The following is a 26,154-nucleotide window of genomic DNA, read 5'->3' as shown; positions in this document are numbered from 1 at the left end:
GTGTTGTGCGCACACACTTGTATCAAAGCAAGAGTACATAACAATGTCTGGAAGAATTAATGAGCTTGAGCTTCAAGGTAGCAGCCTGTTTCAACAGGGAGCTGCAGGGGCTGAGACTCTTTAAGTGTGGATGGATGGGGCTGTTTGATCGCTTGTTATCCAGGTGCGTTGCTCCAAGGTCGCTGTGTTATCGCATCTAGCCTAATTATGTGAAGTCAGAACCAAAGTCTTCTCACATCTGAATTCATTAGGCTTGGCAAGGACCCTTCCCCGCTGTTGCAATATAAAAATCCTAGAAGATTATTATTTTTCATTGCAGAAGTTGAATTTCTTTCAACATGTTGCTCAAACTGAAATCACGTTGTTTGTATTTGTCTGCCTGTGTTTGTGTGTCTGTTTGGGGGTCAAGTAGGAGTGCAATAAACATCTTTGTTTCTTTACATAGTTTTAATAGGCATTTCACAAACAAACTGAACAGAATTAATGCGAAGTTTTTCTTAAAATCCTTGAAAACAGAAGAATATTGCGGCGAACATTTCATTATCTGGGCCCTGAAGAAATGATATGATGAATCAAAAGCAGGAATTTCAATGAGAGCTGTGAAATTCCCATTAGATCTCTCATCAAAGCCTGATATGACAGCGCCACGTCATTCACTTCTTGCAGCGGCATGTGCTTTTTCCTGCTCTCAGCCCAGATTAATGCTTATCTCTGTCTCTACAACATCACACTTCTCCCTCGGATTATTTTGTGCACCGGTGGAAAACAATAGCAAAAAAAAAAAAAAAAAAAAAACCCTAATCATTTTTTTTCCCACTCAGAGAAATTTTAAAAATTGGATGTGAAGTGATGCCTTGTTTTCTGTCTCTGTCATGCAATGCCACAACTACATCAAATGTGAAGTAATGATCCCAAGTGTATTACATTTTAATGGTGTTATTATGGCATTCAAGTACAATTAGTTCATCAGCAGAGAGAGGAGATCATTTCCAGTGGCTCAGCTCCATTTAATGGCAGTCCCAGGGATGCTGGCGCAGCAGAAAAAGAGCCTCTACTGGAGGACTGCAACAGAGGATGACATTTAGAACCCGAAATGGATACTCTAAGTTGTGACTGTGTGGGCAATTTACCTGAAAAGCCGGTGTACTTTGAATTAATTGTGTGGGAAATGCTTAACTAAAAGGACATTTTCATATGGAGAACATTAAGAAGACATTAGGTCAACAATCACTTAATTATCTTCCTTCGTTCACTAGAAAGAAACATGTTAATATGTTACCCAAAATCACTCTGGAGTTTAATTTATATTTAACAGCATGGTTTGCAGTTATCTTGAGGATGGATTCAGGTGCTGCTGTTTTATTATATCATAAAAGACGGGAGTTGTTTGAGATCAGAGGATGTGAAACCCATCCCGTGGCATCAATTATGTTTTGACAGTTTCACGGTTGTCAGGTCATCCGTAATGATATCCAATGGGTCAACTTGAAATTGGACAGGTGAGACGGTATGTCATCTTGACATGGAGACGACAGAGGCAGCACGAGGCGGGACACGCAGGAGTGAACGTTATCCATCATATTTTTACAAAAGGGACATATTTTCCAATTAAAGTCCCCCCCCCCCCCCCCAAAAAAAAATGAGTCTGCACTTTTTAATGACTCACATCATGTTTGGTAAAAGTTTTGCTGTTGTTGTAGAAATACACTGACTGAAACAAATACAATTGCAGGGAAGTTGTCAGTGTTATAATTGTGAAGCTGCCACTTCAGTTCAGTATAATTTCAGAGCTAAACTCCGACTGTGAGGAGCTTGACAAAAGCCTCCCTCATTCAACCTGAAAACAGACATGCAGGTTCCCGAAAAAGATTACCGTCAGTGCCTGAGTTGCCATGGCGGCATCGTGAGATCCATGATGTTTATCCCCCCCACTGCTTTTATAGCTGCAAACAACTGAGATGCTAATCGAAATCTTTTATTCCCACACAGAATTGTGCTGCCATTGTTGCACCTTTGTTCTTGTCGAACCTTGAAAATGATAAAGGATTTTCAGAGGTCTTTAATAAATGATCACATGTGACAACAAGGTACATCGCTGACAAGGTATCCTTGAGGTATTTTGAGTAAATAAAAAAAGGGAACATTGTACATGGGAGGATCACATAATTTCCCCAACCAGTGCCAGCACAGCAACCAGACACACACCCTCGTCCAGGTTCCTACCCACACACACGGACAACAGTGTCTGCATGGATGCTCAACCAAACCGTGTTGGTTAGCCAACACATTATACTGCTCTACTATCTGGGTGCCTCATTCTGATGCCTTCTCATCTTTGTGCATCATAGACTGTAGATGTGTAGTGTGTGTGTGTTCATACTTGGCAGTTTAACTCTAGAGTGTGAGTTGTTCCGTAATATTCACTGTAAAAAGTGTCCTCCTTCTGCCATCATTCTCCGACGTTCCCAGTAAACTTGCTGGTTTTCCCCTTTAAATTCAAACGTATATTTTGTTGGAAAGACACATGCAATAAATAAGGGTGTTGAAGACTTATTTTAAAAATAGTTATGAGTTCATATGAAGGCATTGGTTGAACTGGAGGTTTATTGGAAAGGACTTGATGCCAAGGCAGCACTGTGCAGTGGTTCGCACTGTCGCCTCACAGCAAGAAGGTCTCGGGCCCTGGGTCTTTCTTTGTGGAGTCTGCATGTTCTCCCTGTGTCCCTGTTCCTGTGTGTGTTCTCTCTGGGTTCTTCAGCTTCCTCCCTCAGTCCAAAGACATCAAGAGGGGATGAGGTTAATTTGATACCCTGAATTGACTGTAGGCGTGGCTGTGAGTATGAATGGTTGTCTGTCTCTATGTGTTGGTCCTGCGATGGACTGGCAACCTGTCCAGGGTGAACCCCGCCTCTCGCCCGAAGGCTGCTGGGATAGGCTCCAGCCCCCCTGCGACCCTTAACAGGATAAGCAGTAGAAAATGGATGGATGGGTGGACTTGGCGCGAATTGTGGAGACAGGACCCTGCTGCATTGGTACATTTCCAACTAATTAAATCCATTTAATTGCTGGCAGAGTCTGTCAGTCAACATACACCTCATCAGCTGAACATGCTTAATTGTAAAATGTGAGCTCCATCTTTCACTGTAGTTTAAAATAGACATGGACATTTTCCTGCTACCTCCAGAGCATCCTCTAGCTATTGTTCAACCACCTCACCGATTGCCAACAATAAAATTCACAATCGAAATCCATCAAGGAATAAAAGAGATTTTTTTAAATCAATAATCTAATATGGCTACCAAGCTTCAGTTCATACATTTCTCAAATGAAGTGCGTTACCTACTGTAGTTCAACAATTGACTATCATACAAAGTTAATCAATCAAGGCATCTAAAAGATATTAAAGATTGTATAAAAATCTATAATCCAATATGACTGCAACAGGAAGTTAGCAAGAGCCATCAAAAACAATAGAGATGGAGTTTCCTCTCCACGCAGAATGAATGGGACTATTGATTAGGGAGTATTGGCACAGTAGAGCTGTGCAGAGTTCAAAGATGTCCTCAGAAACAGGAGCATAGTGATGTACCTGACGATCCTCCAGATCCTGTGCACAACCTACAGCAACATATGTCTGAGCACTGTCATGACAACGTGACGCGATCTAATCGGCAAATATGCGGAACCTCGTCTGGTATCTGACCTCACACATGTTCCCTCGGATGATCTGCTGCCACATCCAGTGTCCATAACGTATACAAGCTGGACCATAACTCCACCAGGTCCAAACAAATTATAGCACAACAAATGCGGAAAGAAATAAAAGCACTGAGTAATGACACAAGAACAAATACTTGAGGATATGACATGTTCCAGAAGGAGTCAATGAATATGACATGGAGAACGTCTGAGTTTGTATCAATGTGTGACTGATTTACAGTATATGTTCCTTTTGGAAGAACGTGTCTGTGGTTAGCCTGCATGGGATATCAACCCCAGCTTCTGACACATCCAGGTTACACAAATGCATGACCACATGTGTTTCTGTAGCGTTGTGGTTGCTACGTCACAGCAACATAGATTTGTAACCACTGAGAAACAAAATGCCAACATCACGTTGATGCAAATCAGTTCAACCTTCAACCAAAATGTGGGTGGTAATGTTGTTTTAGCTCAGAAAAAGAAGATGGTGGGCTGAGATGTTGTTTTCTAAGAAATTACTAAATTAAGAAATAATGTTAATTGTCGGGCCATGTCACGGTCTGTGTGTGGCAACCTTTATATATACATATATATATATATATGTGTGTGTGTAATAATACATAAATTACTGAAGGTATTGCTATGATTTACAACAAACCTAGAACTTGAAGTAGAAAACTTTTTAAATATTTGAGTTTACTGTCTATATTTGAATATACATTTTTGGTTTATGGCTCAGTTATGAACAGCACTAACAGTTAAAACGTATCCTTGCGTTATAAACACACACACACACACACACACACACACACACACACACACACAAACTCAGGAGCACAAACACAAACCAGCACAAATAAACAGGCTCAACAAACCAAACACATTTCCCAGGGAAGAAAATCCACAAACACACACCAACAACTGACGTGTTTCTCTCTGTGGGTACCTTATGTTATGAAATGGGTTCAAATGCACTGTCACAGACGTCCCTCTACTCTTCGTGTCTGTACAGTAACGTCACATTTCAACAACACGGACTGTGCATCTCCTCTGAGGAGAGAGGTGGTCAGGCAGGTCCTCAAGGTCAGTCCAAAGAGTAAATATTGGCTCAGAGGGGCCATTACTGTAAACACAGAGGCATCTCTCTTAGAATCAAAAATTTTTTTCTGTCACTTCTCAAATCCATTAGTCGTCAAGATGCTCCAGAGTTTCTCTTTCATTCCTATCTGCCATTTGGTCGGGTGGAAACAAGAGAACGCAAAATTTACAAATGATGCAAATCACGACCTCCAAAATGTTAAAAATTCCAGTTATAAAATATGATGTTCACTGTTGAGTTCACGGAATAGATTTTACTCCCTCTTCTCAATGTGTTATTAATGCACAAGTGAAACAGCCTGAAGGAATCATACAGGGCAGGACCATATCTTAGATGAGAAAAGGGAGAAAGAGAAAGTTGCAATAAAACCGAAGTAAATCCCTCTGATACCATTTGGCAGACGGTTGCTTGATATACCTCCGGCTGGATATTAAAAATCTCAAATGGGCTGTCCGACTGACAACTTAATCCATTTAGAGACACTGAGTAAGCAGCAGGAAGCTGAGTCAGGGTCAGCGTACACAGAGGTCTGTCATTTCTCACACACAGCACAATAAGTTTATCTGCGACCATCTATAACACTCGCTTAAGATTGAGACAAACACGGCAGGAGGCAGCAGGAAAATGCAATCATCCTGTTGATATCGCCATGATTAAAAGGTGCCGCAACACTAAAAGCCCTCAGTGATGGAGGGTGAATGGGGTCGGGTGTTATGTCTGTTGTGCAGTTTTACACTAACACTGTTGGGACAGCGCTGACATGAACACAATATGATACTATAAAGCTTTTAAAGAACGTTAGATTTAAAATATCTGATAACCTGACACGTCTCCCTCTATTATTGATAAGTTCATTAAAACAACAGGAATGCTGCCTCGTATTTATATATGTGTGACATTGATATACAGCTTATGCAAAATCCCTCCACTGTGAAGGGTAGCTGGGAACGGAGCAGTTCAGTCTGTTAATTAATAAAGCCTTGTTCCAATGAGTGCAAGATTGGCTCGGCGGTCCCACTTATTAGCATCCTCAGACATATGAGGAAATAAAGTACTCTTTGTTGGCTGTACACTTAATATAAAAAGTTATCATCAAAGTTCAGGCTGTCTCCTATAAATCCTCCCCATGGCAAGATTTTTTTTATATGGACAATATTGTAAGTACGTATATTTGGATTAATTAAACATAATTTGTTCTTTTACAGTAAAGATATCTTCACCATTGCATTGTCCAGGTGTAAGATTGTGAATCCTTACGTGCTGGTGTTGGGGATTTTACTGGAATAGTCATATGAATGTTCTCCGGCCTGTAATGTGATTTTTTTTTAGTTTGATTCTGCTTGTTTGTTATGGAAACTGTGATGAAGTTTTAAACCTTTAATACCAGCTCATCTAGTAACAGAAAGAGTTTGCAGTGATGGAGGATGACAGGCGAGCGGGAGGTGTTGAGGAGCATTATGTCAGCGAGATAATATGTGGTGACTTCTAGCAGGTTTCCAGTCACCGAAGAAAATATGAAACCAGTCTTGCCATTTCTCATTCAAGTTTATTTAGGATTTATCTGAAAGGATATTTTACCAAACACAGACATGTTTAATCTGTCCCGCTTTGCATGCAACTTTGCTTGTGTTTGCAACTCTTTAAGTTGAACATACATACAGTATATAAATAACATTCACTTTTCCTAATATGTTAAAAGATAAAGGAATAATTCACCATTTTGTGAAAATACAAACCTTTGCTTTGCATCAGCTTATCACTCACACGCGTGTATCTACCTTCTCCCAATTACCCAAAATGTTGAACTATTCTTTTCAAGAAGAAGAACCCTGCAGAAATGACAGGTGTGAACTATTTGTGACTGATGGTGCGCCAGCTGGTAATTAAAGCTTATCGTTTCCCAAATAAAAAAGTTGTTTCCATCCAGAATGGGAAAAACATTCATTGCCCTCCATGAAGATAGTGGTAATCACTCAAATGACAGCGAGTAATTTCAGACCCTCTGTTGCTAACGTCGTTTGAATAAAAACGACGGTTGCAACAGACTGAAATATCTTTTTCAGACATGTTGTTTTGGTTGTTACTGAGAGGAAATGTGTGTCATGTTATGAAAACCCATCACGTTTTTTTCCTCATTTCTTTCTGCTTGAAATCGAGCTTCAAATCACTGTGAATGGGGCCTGTTGGTCAAAACTATTGAGTTGATTTACAATTTCTTAAATGTATTTCATTTTTTGAGCCATCACAGGCAGAATTTGAGGGCACTCGGAGAACACATACCTCTCCAACGAAGATGAAGATCGAGTTTCAGATCAATTCCAAAAGCAAATCGATTGTCCCTCAACTTGAGTTCCATTATCCAACAAAATTGCAACCCTCCCTCATGTTTGGTGAAATTCAGCCTCCTAGTTTTTGTGTAAGAGCCTCCTGACAATCAAACAGACAAACGCCGCAGAAAACATAACCTCCGCAGATAGATCACATGACCTCATGATGATGATCAATGGCCTGCGAAACCTAATGTCACAATTCAAGTCTCAGCTGTGTAGATTTAGTATACAGATAAACAGAAACTCGCTGTTGTTACAACATTTCATTCAAAGCATGATTTCATCACGGAATATTCAAGTCTGAAAATAACACGGTGCCAAATATATATCTAGGAGTACTGTAATATACAGTAATACAGCCTAATTTGCATATATTATACTACAATATACTATTCCATTACAGGGGTGCACAGCTCATTCACGCTGGCGGAAGAGCAGTAGCAGCAGCAGCAATCAGCAAGTGCATGACATCTGCAACGTGGTCACAGCCAACAATCCCATGCAGCTACGAGAGATCCAAGGTGCAATCATAAATGAGAACAATATCGTCACAGAAATCAATTCTGCCACCCTTTTCACTCCTGACAGAGTTTTGAAAAGAAATGAAATGGCTATGAAACAACTCTACAAGGTGCCACTGGAGAGGAATAATGAGGGAAAGAGCTGTTTGTCCACCAGACGCTTTTATTTTTTTCCCATTGTCGCCTCTTTGTTTTATTTTGTTGGTCCATTCGACATGGATGTCATTTTGTGTCAAAGTCTTAAGATGAAAGATCACAGTACACTACAGTAACACATTTGCTGTCTACTGTTCACGTACAAACGTGCGTTTCTTTTCCGTGTGCTCTTCTGGTGACCATGCAGTCTTCATTTTTCCAAGTAACGGTTCAGCTCAGTGTGACGCACAATAGCGTTCATCTAAATAAAACAAACTGTCCTCTAAATTACTTTGCAGTCAACAAACAACTTAAAAAATACGGAGAATTTATATAGAATAAAACATTTCTAGGGCTGACCGTCCTGGTGGAAAAAAGAACATTAACATTTAGGGTTTTAATGAGGACAGTCGTCCTCCTGGTGTCAGTGGCCGATTTAATGACACGCTAACTTGGCTTTGATGCATGAATGAGATGTTTTGGGTGAGTTAATACTTTTTGCAGATGTGCGTCAGAGTTGTGACTTGCAGTTTAGAGAATGTGAAGACTGATTCCAAAAAAAAAGTGAATATCTGTGTTACGGTCCTGGTTCAGCGAATCTGTGTGAGGGGAGGTGCAGTACAGTACTGCTCTAATTAACTGTTCTAGTTTATATGTCTTCATTCTTATTCCAACCACACAGCAAAGCCTAGAAGACAAACAGACAGACAGACAGACAGACAGACAGACAGACAGACAGATAGATAGATAGATAGATAGACAGATAGATAGATAGACAGATAGATAGATAGATCAATAGATAGATAGATAGATGGATAGATGTTCAAAATGAAACTTGCATTCCTCATAGAACCTGATAGGCATGACTCACAAGTTTGTTTGTGCTGATCTTCTTTTCCATCAAATCCTGCGAAATGCATCTCTGCAGTTGGTACTGTTAGCTCACAATGACTCATATATTGACACAGGCATTTACAGTCAATTTTGAGCTTTTCAAAAATATCAAGTCTGACAGGTGTCAGTGCACGTCAACTCAGCCAGTGATTGGGGGGGGGGGGTGAAGGTGTGTGTGTGTGTGTGTGTGTGTGGGGGGGGGGGTACACATTGAATGGCTCCTGCCGCTCTCACATCACTTCCTGATTAGACCAAATTTTGAGCCCCACATTATGTGCCTGTGCTTCACTACTGACATCTTCTGGACAGCATTCTCTACTGTACAGCCAGCAGCAGGTAAGAGTCTGTTGGTACCACACACACTTCATCACTCCCACGTATTTACTTGATATTCCCAGACGGTGGCCAACAAACTAATCATTGTTTTCTCTGCATTGCTAAAAGGATTTTGACCATCATGACATGTGGTTCATCCTAAGGATGAATGACTGGGACTGATGCGGCAACTGAGATAGAATCCACAATACAAGAAGGAATTATCAGTCATTATTCATGTTTTAACAACAACAAAAAAAAACTTTTTAACACTAGAAAAGGTATTTTTCTTGTTGAAACAGCAGGAACTGAAAAATTGCAGATACAATACTGAAATGGCAGAAATGAAACTGAAAAGATGAAGCTGAGCTAAGTTCAAAGAGGCAAAGCAGAAGCAGACCAGGAATAAGAATGACGACATAGAAATCTCTGTAAATCCTAAATCTAAACAGGTCTCTCATGACAATGAGCCTCCAAGTCTGAAGGTGATTTCCACTACAAGCAGTTTAAATGTAAAAAAAAAAAAAAAAAAAATGTAAATGCTATTTTACAAAATAATGAAGAATTAAAACATAAAAGCGGACGCTACAATCAATTTAAAGTCGAAGAAAGGAGAAAGGGAGTTAGAGTTGGGGGGGAGTAGAAGGAGAGTGTAGAGGGTAATTTGGAAGGAGGAAGGAAAGTATGAGCAAGTTTTAAAACACAAAGTACTTCAAACTGTGCGCTACAGTTTTGAAATGAACCTTTGGGCAACTCTGATGGAACGCAGGGGGCTGTTAGAAAACAACCTCAAAGTGTGTAGATTGTTACCTCTGGTGGAAAAAAAATACCATGATCGTGATGTTGGAGGTTGACAGCTGGGAGAATTTCACTTCACAATTTGTGCACACATATAATCAAGCCTTCATCAAGTTATTATTACACACATACAGCAGTTACCAAAAGAAGCTCTCGTCACACTGTCTACAGTTCAAGGTTCCGCTGCGGCGGGTGAAGGCAGGTGGAACCAAAGGGAATAATGCAACAGAATGTAAGGATTTGCTGCTTGTTCTGTCGTTCGTGACAGGAAATGAAGAGTCTTCGGGTTTAGGACTTTTGGACGGACGAAAGAAGCCATCCGAAAATGTCACTTGGAGCTCAAGGAGATTGTGATGAAAATGTTTCTAATTGTCCTGACATTTTATATTAAATGAATAACAATGAAAATAGTCTCATAATTAATCAATTATGAAAACAATTCATCACAAACACGAAGAGGTCCAGAGGCGCATACTTCACTCAAGAACAGCAGTCCTTCTCAAATATTCAGTAGAACAGGATAAGAGCAAAACAGCTGCTGCAGCCAAAGCAGCGAAAAAGTGCCGACTGTGTGAATGTGGAAGTTAATAAAGACAAAGACACTGCTTCCCCTCTTTAAACCTGCTGTAACCTATATTTTCATTTCAACACAGGAACACGTCCATCCATCCATCCATTTTCTACTGCTTATTCCTGTTAAGGGTCGCAGGGGGCTGGGGCCTATCCCAGCAGCTACACGCAAGAGGCGGGGTTCACCCTGGACAGGTCACCAGTCCATCACAGGGCCAACACATACAGACAGACAACCATTCACACTCACAGTCACACCTACAGTCAATTTAGAGTATCAATCAGCCTCGTCCCCTCTTGATGTCTTTGGACTGTGGGAGGAAGCTGGAGTACCAGAGAGAACCCACGCAGGCACGGGGAGAACATGGAGACTCCACACAGAAAGACCCCGTGCTGGAGCCGGGACTGGAACCTAGAACCTTCTTGCTGTGAGCTGACAGTGCTGACCACTGCACCACCGAGCCGCCGGGAACACGTCATGACATATAATGTCAGGAGGGGTCAGAAACCTATCGTTTGCCTGCACAGCTTCCCATAGAGTTGCAAAGCCTCTGTCTGTATCTGTTCTGTATCTGTGTCTATTCACATACAAAAAAACTCAAGAAACTCTTTGAATGTGACCTGGGCAGAGCCACACTACAGAGCGACGACATGAGACGAGCTGCTGAACATTTTCCTGCATTTGCCCTTCTTTCTTTTTTTTACACACAATAATAAAAATGTAATTCCTCCAGACATATTTTGAGATGGTTTGAAACTAAGTTGCTGGTGGACGCACCATTCTCAGGTTACCTTCTGTGACTGCAGATGTTCTGCCTATGTTCTTTCTACACTGTTCTGCAATAAAACTGCATTATTGAGAGAATGTTGTCGAAAAAGTCCTGCTTTGCCAAACCTCGCAGTGTCTACCAGTCGGATTAAAATTATTTATATTTTACGCAGTACTGAGATTCTCTCTCCACACTGTCAAACCACCTTGCGGCTCTTTTTAATGGGAGTTTGATTCATTTAAATTTGAATGAATTAACACTGAAAAAATTAACAAGCAAGCTGACGAATGCAATGTAATTCTGGAACAAAAACCTTTATCTTTACTTCTATGGAACGTAACCAGCTATCTGTCTTCCTCACACACAACATGGAGGGACGGGGTTTGGTGACATGTCAGAGGTAATTCAGGATATTATCCAAGCTTTCTGTAAAACCTTGATTTCACTGAAAATGCCGCACATGATAACAAGACAAGGAAAGGATCGAGTAAGCCATAACAACACTGGTGGTGAAGGCTTCAACTCTCCCTCTGGGACCGCCTGAAAATATTGTTTGCATCTGGATGTGGGCAGGTGATTGACACGTCTTACCTGTGCAGAGGTCCCAGAGGTCTTCGCTGGGTGTTTTTGGAGATTTTCATGGCCAGGAACATTTCTCTGAGTTGCAGCATTCATCTGGATAAGACAGGAGAACACAGTTGGTTGGACAGAACATGAGGATTTCTAGCAGACAGCTAGAACAGCTTGAATTTATCAAAATGTTCAGATTTAAAACCAAGGTTGTATATTATCAAAATAAATACACACTTAATGATGTCGTGAATGGATTCAGTAACTACACTGAATACATAAATGACATTTCAGAAATGTGGTGTTTCATTCGATTTTAGCGGGGGGGGGGGATTAAAACGCTATTACTCAGTCAAATTTGAGGTTCCTTGCCACAAGAGCTTTGTATCCCTGGTTATTCATCACCATCCAATGGGCAGTGACAATAGATATAGCGGCAGTATTTTTTTATATTATCATCATTATTATTATTATTATTATTATTATTATTATTATTATTATTATTATTACTATCATTATTATTATTATTATTATAATGTTTTCAATTTAAGTTTTGTCTTGCTACACAGTCGAGGCGCTGTTTTCATTAAAAAAAAAAACGAATCCGTCTGGGTTCCTGCCTCCTAGTGGCCACATTGAGGAATGATAGTTAAAATGATTGTAAAGCTTATTTCTGTCCGCTAGCATCAGCACAGATACATGAACACGTGATTAATATAACACAGGTACATCGAGTCTATAATATATATAGAAAAAACGTGTGCTTTATCTCAACTGCGACACTGCTAACACTTCCGGTGAAGGCTTACAAAATAAAAGTCCAAAAACAGAAGAAATCGTGGTACTTGACACAGTTCTCCAAACGTGTCACTTTTATGAGCAAAAAAAAAATGGTCGTGTCCATATATTTCTGTTTGTTTCAGTAGCACTCATATCACTTTTCTTGTGTGTGTTTTCAAAATGAACCGGGCGAGTCGAGTTTATAGAAAAAAGTTAACACTGCGTCACTGTGACGTATATTTCATTGGACAGAGGGAGGGCGGTTTGAAAGCAAAGAGGCTACGTTTGTAATGATGCTAATATACGACCACAAAATTGAATGGGCTGTCTGTAACATCTCGCATTTGCAAATGAGCCAAGACCAGTCCTCGGTGTGTTACTGCCTTCTATTCCCGAGCTAATTTTAGAAGGATTTCATAGCGTTATGCTAGCTAGCATTTTGCTGCTAGTTTTAGTCACTGAATGCCAGTAGGCTAACTTCTAACCCGCTTCATGCTGATCCAGAATTCCTCCAAACTGAGTTATTCCTTCGCCACAGCCCAGCTAAGCGCATTTCAAAGATGGCGAGTGTCCATGAAAGTTTGTATTTCAACCCGATGATGACGAACGGAGTGGTCCATGCTAACGTGTTCGGTATCAAAGACTGGGTGACACCTTACAAAATCTCCGTCCTGGCGCTGCTGTACGAGATGACCGCGTCCAAGATCACCCTGCCTGAAAGAAGACGACTCAACAAACTCATCCTGCCGCTGCAGCAGGTCAGCTCTCATCTCCGTAGGCATGTTTCTCTGTAGCAGGCGCGTTACAGCCATAGTCTTGATTTCTGGTGCGTTTTCAGGGTCCTGACCTCTCTCTTGGCCAGTTGCTCAAGACTGTGGAGGAGTGTTGCCCTCAGACTGCATATGCTGTCAAAATCAGGTTTGCTGATTCAGTTGGAAACCTCATTGAATTGATCAGAAGCATGCAATCAATATAGGGGTAACCTGATGGTGCTGTCACTATTTCCCAGGTTCAGGAATGTCTGCTACTTAATTTTATTATAGTTGTTGGCAAGAAAAGGATGGGTTCTGCTGACATAACCGTACCAGTGCAATATTTTTAATGATTGATATACTGTATGTGCTTGCTGGATCTTTTTGTTTATTGAAAGGTTGCATGAAATGGCAGATGGAGAGCTGAAAGACATGGAATACTTCTTTTCCACTCTTCCTACTCCATTCACATCTTTTGATTCAGAGGCGTATAAAACCAGCGTCGTGGGTGGGTAGTATACATCATCTAGGCAGCTTGAAAGAACACTGCTATCTAGCAGACTTTTGATGGTCTCGCCTGTGTTTTAGGTCTTTTTATGAGACACATGCTACTGGCCTACAACAAGCTGTCCTTCAGTCAGGTGTACAAGCTGTACAAGTCCCTGCAGCACTACTACCACAGTCACTACGGCAGGCCTGCTGACGGGCAGGTGGGTTTACCTGCGCTGGTTGCAGACAATTCTGACATGGACCTGACCAGCAGTGAAGACATTGTTGGGGACCGGATAGACCAAGAGGAGGTGGATGCTCCACTGCTCGAGTGGGAGCTGCGGTCGGTGGCGCTGTTTATTTTGACTATTGGTGGTGCTTTAAATGTTTTGCCTTGATTTGCTGTAACTACGTCACTCGAATGTAGGAAAAGTCTAACTTAGGGTTGGTGGAGATTTTAGAAAGAATGTACAGTGTTGGATTCTTTACAGAGAATTTGCAACTGGCCAAGATTTACCATTGTTGTTATTATCTGAACATATCAAAGTTGACATGATGTTCACCTTTTGCACAAACTGAAAAAGACATGTAGACATAAAAAAGTAGGTTTTTGCCTTTATTTCCAAAACATTTGGAAAAGTCATTGATGATGAGCAAAACTTAGAGATTCCTATATATTGAAAAAATGACTAATATCAGCTGATACTGATGACACGCCTGTATTATCACGCATAGAAGTATTGTTTTATTATGATCATGATGGTTGTGCACAACATTGCTGTTGTTTTATTTCGGTTTTAGGAACGACAACGCTCCCAACAGAGGCCCTCTTTCTCAAAAACAAGCGGAGTACTTTCTTGCTAGACAGGTGAGTTCTACAATTAGTTAGCTTTCTGAACTTTTTTAAGGCTCTCTTCTTCAAATCGGCTGTTTTGAAGTAATAGACGTAGTCATTCTGTGCCAGACCAAGATGTACATTGTTTGAACATGTTTTTTCAGGCGTACCTTCTGAAGAATGATGAGAACAAAGCTCTGAAGCCTGCTTCACTGCAGGAGGAGCTCAACAACATGCTGAAGTTCAATCCAGACTTTGCTGAGGCGGTGAGGCCCTTTGCCATTAATTTACCGTCATTTCTCAGCTGTTGATCAAGTGTTGGAATGGATCCTTCATGGTGTTTTTTTTCTCTTGCTCTCAGCATTACTTGAACTATCTGAACAGCATGAGAGTCCAGGACATCTTCCTCTCCGCCCACAGTCTCCTACATTATTTTGACCGTCTCATCTTGTCTGGTAATGAGGGAAAGAGCAACGGGGATGAAGGCTACGGCAGAAGTCTCCGCTATGCTGCGCTCAACTTGGCAAGCCTGCACTGCCGCTTCGGCCACTAGTGAGTACAAGAGTCTAAGCAGACGGACAGGTTCCTTCATTAATACCTGATTCATACTAATATTCTCCCTGTTTTGTGCCTGCAGCCAACAGGCTGCTCTGGCGCTACAGGAGGCGATCCGCATTGCCCAGGAGTCCAATGATCATGTGTGCCTGCAGCACTGTCTGGTACAAGACTTTGCTATTCAACTCACTCAGCTGTCTGTGCAGTGACTGATGGTTAATCATGTGAGAGTGTAACATGAGTGGCTGTCTTTGGTTCGCTCTCTTTGTGTCCTACGTCAGAGTTGGCTCTACACACTGGAGCAGATGAAGGGATCAGACAGCACTGTGTTAACTGAGGATTCTGTCAAAATGGCCGCCCATTTCTGCCTGCCAGTGAGTAGAATATGACTCAAAATATGAGACTTCTGTCCTAGGTGCATCCTTTTGAAATTAATTGCATGTTAAGATAAAATGAGCATTCATAAATGATGCCGTCAGACTGATTCTGCAGTGGACATCTCTTCAGTGTTAATAGCAAGGAAAAATGTGTTTATTATCTAGAAGTCTGGATCTAAAAGAGGGTGTAAGAATTACTTTCATTGAAATGATTGTGTCTAGCATGGTTTTAAGTGAAGATAATGAAGTCACACTACAATAATACTCCAATCCAGGTAACAGTGACTCTTTGGTGATTTTTTTGTTTGGTAATTTTGTTTACAAACCACCATCATCCTGTAGGTTTAATTATGTTAAATAAATACGCCCTCATTAAACTATAAGACCCGAAATCCAAGGCATCATTCAACCACAATCTCCACTGCTGCAGTCACGGTCAGCATGTTGGCATCCCTCAAGTGCAAATATTGGTTTCCAAAGATCTTCAGAAATTAATGCCAAACAACAGATTTTATATACTCAGATTATTTAATGAAGTGAAAAACAGTATTGAACAACAACAAAATAACCGCGTTACTCAGAGCAAATGCTGCTGGTGTGATCCCACATCAAAACCTTGATGGCAAAGTTCGTCAGTCAGTGTTTGGATTCGAAGCATGTGAGGTGCTTGGTTGAAACCAGTGGACGGGAAAGATTATTGAAGCCTTTTGTAAGAGTGGAATTTAACCTGATGATACCTGTCGTAACCCTTAACATATTAAATGTAGTTGATGTGTTTAAAAAAAAAAACTTTTTGTGCTAAACTGAAAATAGACCCTCCGTATGTGTTCTACCCTCTCAGCAATTTTCTACCAATACGACTTCATAAAGGTACCAGAACTTGCTTTATTGAAAAATATTTAACATTGTCATACATGCCTATCGGTGACAGGCCCGTGATTGGCTGATATTTGCCAGGCCCAAGTTTTTTTGTACCTTTGCAGCTGTGAAAACTGCAGGCTGGAGGCATTATGTTTTTTTGGTCTCTCGTCCATCCCTCAGTGCATATGACCCTTTTTTGTTGTTGTTGTCTTTCAAATTCTTCTTTCTTCTAATTCAACTCAAATGTCTATTGGAAATCAAGGATGAGCTGAAAAAATTTGCAGGTTAAAGGTCAAGGTCACTGAGACTTACCTGTATCCTATAAAAGCACGATGCTCGCGAGGTTTTTTCTGGAGACCCATTGCTGCACCCTCACTTGCTGCCTCCATTTCTTATGTGGCTTATTTTCCGGGAGCAGACGTTCTTTGGTATTTTAAAAATGTTGGTTTCAACCTACTGCCAAAATATCTGTTGTTACATTGTTTTGCAAAACATCTAGAGACCTTCAGGCTGACCTGAGTCTCAGCTTGAACACTGCACAATAAACCAAGTACGGCTCATGGGCTGAGGCTCAGGAAGACACCATTGAAAGAAAGGCACAAAGGAGGCCAGACTAATGTTTGCAAAATCTTTCATACAAAAGTCAGAGTCTTTCTAGGTTAATGTTATGGACAGAAATAAACAAAGCAGAGCTCTCTGGGAAGCCCATTAGGAAAAGAAAACCTACTGACAGTCAGACATGGTAGAGGTTCACACTGTGAGGCTGCTTTGCTGCTTCTGCTTCTGGGGGCATTGAGTGTATCAAAGGAATGATGACATCAGAAGATTATCAAGGCATCTCAGAGAAATCTCTGTCAAAACTAGGTTTGGGGCAAAGGTCTTTCAGCAACACAAAAGAATAAATGAAAAGGCAAAGATGGACTGTTTTAAAATGGCCAGCAACGAGTCCTGACCTACATCCCGCCGAAAACATTTGGATAGAGCTGAAATCCGAAAAGAGTCGGAATGCGATAGAAAACCAGGTGCAAGAAGCTCCGAGATGAGGAATGTGCATATATTATCTATGTTATTCAGTAATCCAAGGAGATGCAGTCATTTTTCTTGTCCTTACACTACTGCTATACATTTAGTACTTCAGTGTGTTTGTTGCAATGCTCCTGTGATGGGTAATGATGTTAAAATAAGATGCTTGCCAGCACATCTTGCTTTGATATTTGACATGCTGTAATAAGTATAAAAATAAGTACTTGATCAAACCAATTTGGCTCTTTGCTGCGAACACGGAGCCAAAGCTATCTAAGCGCCATAACTGAGAGCTTCTTTATTTATTTATAACATGTAGAGCTGTTACAGTTTAATATGGCAGCAGTATTTTAACACATCTAATTAGAGATCATGGTTTTTATTTAATAGCTAGATCTTGACCCAGTTTAAGTCGGAATATAGATCCTAAAACTAGAAATGCTGCATTGTAGGTAAGCTCTATTTCTAAAGTACATTTAACCACAGCTTTGACCAACCAAAGTGCTTTACAGAGTAGAGCAAACAAATGAAAAGATGTTAATCTGACAAAGAGACATGAAACAACAAGTCAATAACAACAAGATCCAACAGCTTAACTAATGGACTACATGTGGAATTTATTGAGATGCCAAGGCCAGAGAATATAGTTGGGTTTTGAGTGTGGATTTGAAAGCAGAGATGGAAGGAGCATTTCTGGCCGATAACTGGCTCCAAAGGAATTTGGGCATCATTGCTGTTGTACGCCTCCCTGATGTGTGTCTGTCACAGCGACCTTGACCACCGCAATCTTCTCAGTTAATCCTTGAGACCCAGTGGACGCTTGTGCCAGGTTTTACAAAAGGACAGACGACCAAAAACATGATATCAGCCATCACCGGCACAGAGGCATTATCAACTTTCCGCACATTATGAGGGAATACAGTTAGCCAGTGTTGCTGCTTGGCTAAAGTGGTCTCTTTTTTAAGTGTCTTGTGTGACTGATCTCGTTCCTCTCTGTGCTGCAGTACCTGGCGTCTCTGGGTATTCAGTCTTTGGTCCAGCAGGGGACAACACAGGGCAAAACAGCTCACAAACTGATGGATGCGCTGAAGGACACAGACATCCTGCACTGGAAGCACAGCCTGTCAGAGCTGATTGAGATCAGCTTGGCTCAGACTACATCCATATGGAGGATGTATGGCAAGAGGTCAGCCAGTTCAGTTTGCAACACCAACAAACAGTTGTCAGCTCTGCTCACTGTTAATGACAGCGTACCGCATGCTAGCCGAGTACACAACCCCTAACATTAGCTCAGCTCGGTGAGACAGTAGAAATGTCCTGTTTCTATGCATGTATTCACATGTCGGCCAGCTGAATCAGACCAAACTTCCGTGGGAATATATTTTAATGTACTTATTATAATAATATTAACTTGGCTCCAAAATGTTTCCTGTGTGCAGCACCATGTCTCTGCAGCAGGCCCAGCTGCTGCTCAACATGAGCAGTCTGGAGCCGGTCAACTTCGGGGTCCAGCAGAACAACACAGAGGCCTTCGCCGTGGTGCTCTGCCACCTGGCCGAGCTGCACGCCGAGCAGGTAACACATTTGATCTGATTCTGACCCACTGTTGCATATTAACTGTGCATGACACATTCATATCGTATGATGTGTAACCATTGGTAACCATTGACAGAAAGTAATAAATACAGGGTTTCCCGCAGTAATTTTGTTAGTTAAGGTGGTGGGGTGTGTGTGTGTGGGGGGGGTGGCTGTGAGATATAGACTACATACTGCACTATGTTGAACAATTATTTAATAAGCAGCCGCTGTTTGGACGCATCCGACGATTTGGAGGCATACCACATAGGCCGACTGTATTTAAAGATTTTAAACACTGATTCCTTTCCGATTCAGGACTTTTTTTAATGCAGTGAGACTGGTGTTGGTCACTGTTTGGAATGAAAGAAAGAAAGGACAGAATAACATGTGTTTTTGTTTGTTTTGGGTTTGTTGTTGTTGTTGTTGTTGTTGTTTTAAGATGTTAGTTAAAGCTGCAGGCGTTTGTTGCTTAGGCAACCACCTAAGCTGTAAAGTGCTACGGGAAACCCTGAAATTTGATGTTAGCTTTTTATATCCGGGGTGAAGTTATTGTATCCGTGTGCCTGTTCTCTATCTTACAGGGCCTCTACAGTGCAGTTTTAGAGATCCTCCAGCATCTGAAAGAGCATTTTCCTCCTCACACACAGCACGCCAAGGTGCGCTGTCAACCACACAGCTACAGGCAGACATTATTCCTTTTAGATATGTCCTGATTTATTTTTTTATACATTACAGCTTCCTCTGTAGGCTTAACTTTTAAAGTAGCAAAGAACTGGTTTCCTGTTTGTAAACTCAGTCAGAGTTAACTATGCCAACTTGGAAATAGAAGCATTGGATTTCATGTATGGCTACTATGTTAAAACGATGCTTCACAAAAAGTTTGTTTTACTTTTTAAGTACTAACAAAAAGGTGTACAAACAAAAAGGTGTCTCACAAAATAGACTTTTTCCTAGTTGTTGTACTTCTTTGTGACTCCAGAGTACAGAAAGAGCCCCAAACTCTCAAGCGCATCGTCCAGCATGATCAGTTTTTCCTCATTTAGTTGTGTGATAAAAAAAAAATCCAAACGCTGTTTGATTTGACCTAGAAACTCAGAAAATTCTAACACATACAGCTTGGCGCTCTTTCATGGTAGCATAGAGCGCAACCAGCTGGCTTCATTGAGTCGAACCAACTCGCTGTAGTCAAAACAAAGTGTTTGTGAACTACTGGTCCTACAGCAGGATAATGAAGATGGTAACAAGGCCCAAACAATCCACATGGTTACCGACTGGATCAACAACCCACATGGGCCAGTGATCCTCATGTGACCTCAGTGAATATGAAATCCAGACTCAGGTGTGAGAAATGACACCATAGAGGGTTACACCAAGGTAGAGTTACAAAAGCCTGAAACAGTCCACTTGATTCTGACACAGAACTCAAGAGGTTATAGCACCTGCATGTGACGGGCTCTTACGACATTCTGGAGACACAAGTGGTAGAAAAAAATAGCTTTGAATCTCTCTGCTACTGGATTTATAGATATTGGTATTGTAACAACAACTTGCTTCATCAGTATCTTTCTGTAAAGTGTTTACTTGTTTGCTTTCCTCTCTGATGCAGCTCTGGATGCTGTGTGATTTGAAAATCCAGTTTGAGAGGCACATGAATGAAGGAAAATACCATTTGGCGGAACAATTGGTCACAGCTATTTCTGCTTTAAACAAAACAGAGGGGCTTTACAGGTAACACTGAGGCACAAAGCTACAATTACAATGCAGTTTGTCTGGTGCCTTAACAGTGCATTTACTGACAGGAACGCTCAAGTTTTGAAGGCTCTCAATCGGACCACGGAGGCATACAGCATCCTACAGCGGCTGCAGGTGCACTGCGAGAAGAGAAAATGCACAGAGATGATCATCAGGTAGACAGACTCTGGTTATAGGACATTTACTGATGCCAGCCTGTTTCCTGAGTGTAGATGAGCATGAACTGACCGTCTTTCATGCTAGTGGCTTTTCAAGGGATTAGAACTGACAGTCCTGCAGTGGATTGGCGACCTGTCCAGGGTGTACCCCACCTCTCACTCTGTGCCAGCTGGGATATGCTCCAGCCCCCCTCAAACCCTTAACAGGATGAGCAGTTGAAGCTGAATGGATGGGAGACTGACACGTCTTCATCACTGCCTTTTTTTCTTACACAGAGTTATGCTTTCCACTGCTGAGCTCCACTGGGAGTCATCCGGCTTCTCCACGGCTCTTCCACTCCTGCTGCAGGCCTTGGCTTTGGCTAGACAGCATCATCTCCAGTCCCTGGCCTCAGAGACCATCCTGCACCTGGCCTTCACTCAGGTAAGCTACAAAAAGAGCACAGCCATAACTGCCATGCATGTAAATCATGTACACACACACACCGGTCATGCATGCAGACAACACTGTGCTTTGATGATTCTTTTTTCTACTTTTTGCAGTTGATGTTAGGGGTTCCTGAGCTGGCACTGGGTGTCCTGCATGAAGCCATTGAGCCAGTTCTGGCACATGGTGCAATCATGGACAAAGGCCGCGCCCTGCTGCTGACAGCCCGCTGTCAGATGGCCGTGGCTGGGTTCAGGCCAAACAGACCAGGGCAAGCAGGTAAGGGCCCTCCTGCGAAAGACTGATCCCTATCTCACAGCAGCTGCTCAGTCTCAGCTCACACAGCTGCATTTTATTGGCTCCGTGCAGATTTACGTCTGGTGGTTCTGGCTCTTGACACACTGAACGAGGCCGCTGCTTATTTCTCCAAGCTGAACTGTAAGGAGCGGCTGCGGGATGTCCACTACCTGCAGGCTCATCTCCACCGCTGCCTGGGGCAAACCGCGCAGTCTAACAAAAACGCCATGCTGTTTCGCCTGCTGGACCAGGAGCTACAGTCCCCTGCACCACCGGTCTCCATGCGACTATAGTTGCAAAAGAGGACATCTCCTCAAGTTGCAGCGAGAGCTTTTAGCCACTAGATGCTGCTGAAGCTCCGTCCTGATCCCACAGCAATCAAGAATTAATTTCCACTGAACTAAAGGTGATGCAGATAAACTCAAACAAAGGACTGTGACAGCAGAATGACCCAGTTTGTGTTTACTGGTGGTCAGGTACAAATTTGAATGATGGCCTGTTGATAAAAACAACATGCAGTTTAATAGCTTCCACCACCTCAGCCGGTGCCTGTCAGACCTTCTGCTAGAACTGCTGAAAGTTTATCAGGAGCCGTCACAGTGGTGCTGTTTTAGGCGGCGTTTTATGATGAATGAGGGTAATATCCCAGTTAGCTGGAAGATGAATGTGATTCAGTGGCCTAGATGATTCATAGTTCGCCAGGAGAATACTGATGAGGCAGCTACAGGAGGAAATTGTGATCACATTTATAATGTAATAGACCTGTGATGACATAACTGCAGATACTGTATCTGTATCCCATTTAGCTTTGACATGATGTGTGAGAGCTGTTTTGGCTGATAACAGTGAATTTAAGTGTTTTGGCAGGCTTGTAATCTTTTACTTAAAGGACTCGCGTCAGGAAAATTCAGTATTTCCTCTTAAGCAGGATTTTTTTGGTTAATCTGACACCGGTTGGGGAGGCAATGTGGGGAATACCTCCAGCGATTTGATTTAAAGCTCTCCTTGCTTTTTATTAGTACTTAAAGTAACAACTTGTTAAAATGCAATAACATGCGGCGTCAGTTTTTATGTGACACTGTCGTACGCAGGAGCTACTGTTCGTGAGTGAGCCCTGGAGGTCCACTTAACAGTGTTGCTCTTCCTTGCCATCTGTCCCATCCCCCACCCAGACCCAGTCCAATAGTTTTAAGTGCCATGTTTGGCTTCATGTCATCTTCTGCATAAACGGACTGACAGAAAGCAGGCCGGTTTTCTGTGTAAATATCACACAGTCATGTGATATGTCATTGCTGCGATGAGACTTCATGCACTGAGCCAGAAAGCCTCTGTATTCACACGCTGATCCCCGATAAAGTTCACACTTTCATCGTCTCAAATAAAGAAACACTTGACAGGTTACACAGTAGCACATTCACAGCATCTGAAAAGCAGGAGCCCTCGATATTTAGGGGTCTGACTGTCTGTGGGGATCAGAGGGGCTGGGAATGTATTATGTTGATGACAGATCATTACCAATACAGTAAAACTCTGTGTGTGTGTGTGTGTGTGTGTGTGTGTGTGTGTGTGTGTGTGTGTGTGTCCCCAAAGTGGAGCATCTGGCTGAAGAGGTGAATAGTTGTCCATCTTACACCATAATGGTTTCTATTTGAATTCAGTGCTGCTGGTTACAGCAGAGCGACTGCATGAGCTGAGAAAATTCTTCCATCTGTGGGAACTCAGAGATGAAAAGCTGCTAAAAATAGGGTTTTTCTTTTTAGCTCTGATATGTCATAAAAGACAAAAGGCAGACATTTTGCAGATTGAGGTCGCATGGCATTGTTTCTGCCTTTTTATTAGCAAAAAATAGCTGATGAGTGAGGGTGTTTACTGAATACTGATTACCGCTCTTTGAAGCAGGCTCAGATAATTCAAGGATCTACTGTGACTTCTGTGACAGAGTTCATAAAGGGATTCATTGGTTGATAAACAACATTTTTTAAAATAGATTGAGAATCTTTTTTAATCAGTTGACCACTTTGATCCACCTCGACTGTCAGATGGATTTCCAGCAAACTGTGAACTTATATTCATGGCCCAATTAATCATTTTGCTGCAGGCTCCCCTGTAGCACCACCGTGAGGTTGACATGTACTTGATCATGTTGGAAGGGTTTGATGGGAGATTTGACCCTGACATCCATGTTCGCCTCAACATGGCGATTCCCTCATCATCGGGTTAGATGAGTCCAACACTTTGTTTTGCATCCAAAATGCGCACAGATGGCAGCCTCATCAGCCCCAGCTGGGTTTTCACGGTTCCCTCAATCGTGGAAAACCTGGATTGAGATTAAAATCCTAGTACGTTTTGGAAAGGTCATGGGATTTCATTTTGTTTTTTGTGTGTATTTGTTGTATGAAATTATTGGGTTCCAGTTAGTGATGCAGCGATGTACAGCCCCAGTATATCTCTCCGGCCAGTACTTGCCATGTGGACTACATCAGCAAATAGATGGCATTTGCAGATGTCAGTGTCCAACTTCGCTGGGGGTGTGAAAACACTTAAAAATAGTGGCAAAGTTTTTGTTTGTTTTGGATTTTGTTCTCGTGGAGAAGGAGACATAAAGAACATTAAAAAGACAACAACAAACACAAAAACTGCTAGTATCGGTCAATGAAACCTCTCAGTGTTAGTATTGACTTTAGCTACCAGTCAAATTGTCACTACTTTGAACATCAATATGGGCCCAGAAGTTCCGCGTCATTCGCCTCTCATTTCATCTCTGGTTTTGATGATGCAAGTCATATTTTCTGGAGCTGGAGCTCAGGAGGTAAACCAGGTAATCGGAAGGTTCCTGGTGCGATCCTCGTCCAATCTCGGTGTCCTCAAACTTTAACTGCTCCTGATGCCTTTGGTGTGTGACTGTGATATGAAGATTATAAAACCTGTCCAGTTTATTTCTTGTACATCAAGAACTGAAGCAAAAGAAACCCGGAGAGTCAGACAACCGACATCTTGATCAGGCCGCTGATGAATTTGCAGGGGAGGCAGAGGGCGTCCTGAAATGGCATTTATCATTAAGTCAAATTGCCTGCAGCAAAAAATAACAAACATCAGGCCTGTCAGATTTAGAGAAGGACATTGAGGGGACATGAATGATGAATGAAGCAGACCTGGGTGTTGATTGAAATCTTAACACACAAACCACGGCGTTTGGGTGTTGAATCATTCTACTTGTCGTCGAACACTCGGTTTTCTCCCGTGTGTCAATGCACATAGACTGCAATGATTTCAGAGCGGCTAATGAAATACACAGTAGAATGTTTGAGCCATTTTATCACGTCTTGTGAGCAGAGAGGTTTGGGTGTTTTTTTTCAGTTGATACTACTATTTTAGTTGTGTATTAGCGACCAGCTGAGCTTCCTGCTGCTCGAGAGCCTGCGCCAGGCTTTGTGAAGTGCCTGTAAATCTATTTCTGTAATGAGGTCCTGCATTTTGGAGTATTTGAAGTGGATATATATATATATAAAAAAATGCACTGACAATTAAATACTTTTCACACAATAAGGAATTAAGTACACTTCTATTCATGTACTTGAAGGTGGTGAATGGTCATGAAAATGATATTGTGGCTCCTTTGTGTGTGGGAAGTCTTCAGTTCGTCATAAATGCTATTTTTGGTAAAGATGATGAGTGCAGTGAGCATGGAGCAGCTCAGCATCTCCATAGTTATACACTGATATGAGCATTTCTTTCACAGCGCAGCAGGACCTACACACACACACGCACACACACTATTGGAGTGACTAGGGCAATCAAATACTCTATCCTACGATAGCAATTAAAAACCACCTTGAGCTCAGGGAGGTGTTGATGAGCACTAATTTTTTTTTTTTAAATATTATTGGATTCATCAGCAATAAAAAAAAAGAAAAAGAATGGTCAATGAAACTTTGGGTCATTCTGCAACTGGATTGCCTCAAATGAGGTTCTGCGTGTCGTAACATGAATACAAACGACAACATCAACCTCACCACCGACTAAAGAAAGACGCACTTCGTGTCTCAACGTAACCCTGCGGCTTTGTGCCTGATACAAAGAGAGCACAGAAATACCCAGCGTCCAGTGTAAAATATAACATCTTTTTCAAAATGTTTAATAACAAGCATGGCAACAAACATGGCATAAGAACAATGCATGTTTAGAAAAATATATCTGCAAATGTATTTTTCAGAATACACTATACATTCACGTAACCTCTACTCGATATTAAACATTTACAATTCAAAAGTAATAGCTTAACTAAAGAGTCACGGTAGAAAACAACACTGTCGGTTTCGTCTGGGTGTCATGTCAGGATCGATGTACATCAGAAGACGTTTGAGTCAAACAGGCACACAACCTGAGGTGTCCTTGTTTTTAATCTGCGTACCTGCTTGCAGATCCGGTTTTAGAACCATGCAGGGTGTTAAAGGACATGAAAACGAAGCTTCTTCTCAGACAAATGGTCCAGTTATTCACAAAAGTGGAAAGTACTACAATGACAACCACTCAGATTCTTACCTAAGACAGTGATAAACTGTAGGA

The 26,154-nt window shown here is 41.7% G+C and overlaps 1 protein-coding gene across 1 annotated transcript; it reads left to right on the top strand.

Moving 5' to 3' along the window:
- Nucleotides 1-12,671: 12,671 nt before the first annotated feature.
- anapc5 (anaphase promoting complex subunit 5) lies at nucleotides 12,672-25,461 on the top strand. The gene is made up of 18 exons (XM_086207227.1): nucleotides 12,672-12,855; nucleotides 13,023-13,242; nucleotides 13,323-13,402; nucleotides 13,635-13,744; nucleotides 13,825-14,068; nucleotides 14,527-14,593; nucleotides 14,725-14,826; nucleotides 14,922-15,112; nucleotides 15,198-15,279; nucleotides 15,397-15,489; nucleotides 18,381-18,562; nucleotides 18,816-18,951; nucleotides 19,536-19,610; nucleotides 20,561-20,682; nucleotides 20,754-20,861; nucleotides 21,141-21,288; nucleotides 21,408-21,570; nucleotides 21,661-25,461. The coding sequence occupies exons 2-18, from the start codon at nucleotides 13,045-13,047 to the stop codon at nucleotides 21,879-21,881; spliced, it is 2,322 nt and encodes a 773-aa protein (XP_086063353.1). The 5' UTR covers nucleotides 12,672-12,855; nucleotides 13,023-13,044; the 3' UTR covers nucleotides 21,882-25,461.
- The last annotated feature ends 693 nt before the right edge of the window (nucleotides 25,462-26,154 follow it).

This window comes from Aulostomus chinensis, chromosome 6, assembly GCF_037954235.1.
Source record: "Aulostomus chinensis isolate RoL2024-O1b breed Wild chromosome 6, RoL_Achi_v1.0, whole genome shotgun sequence".
In the NCBI taxonomy this organism is placed as follows: domain Eukaryota; kingdom Metazoa; phylum Chordata; class Actinopteri; order Syngnathiformes; family Aulostomidae; genus Aulostomus; species Aulostomus chinensis.
The sequence above is the reverse complement of the archived record's forward strand: the minus strand, read 5'-3'. Positions and strand labels throughout refer to the sequence as shown.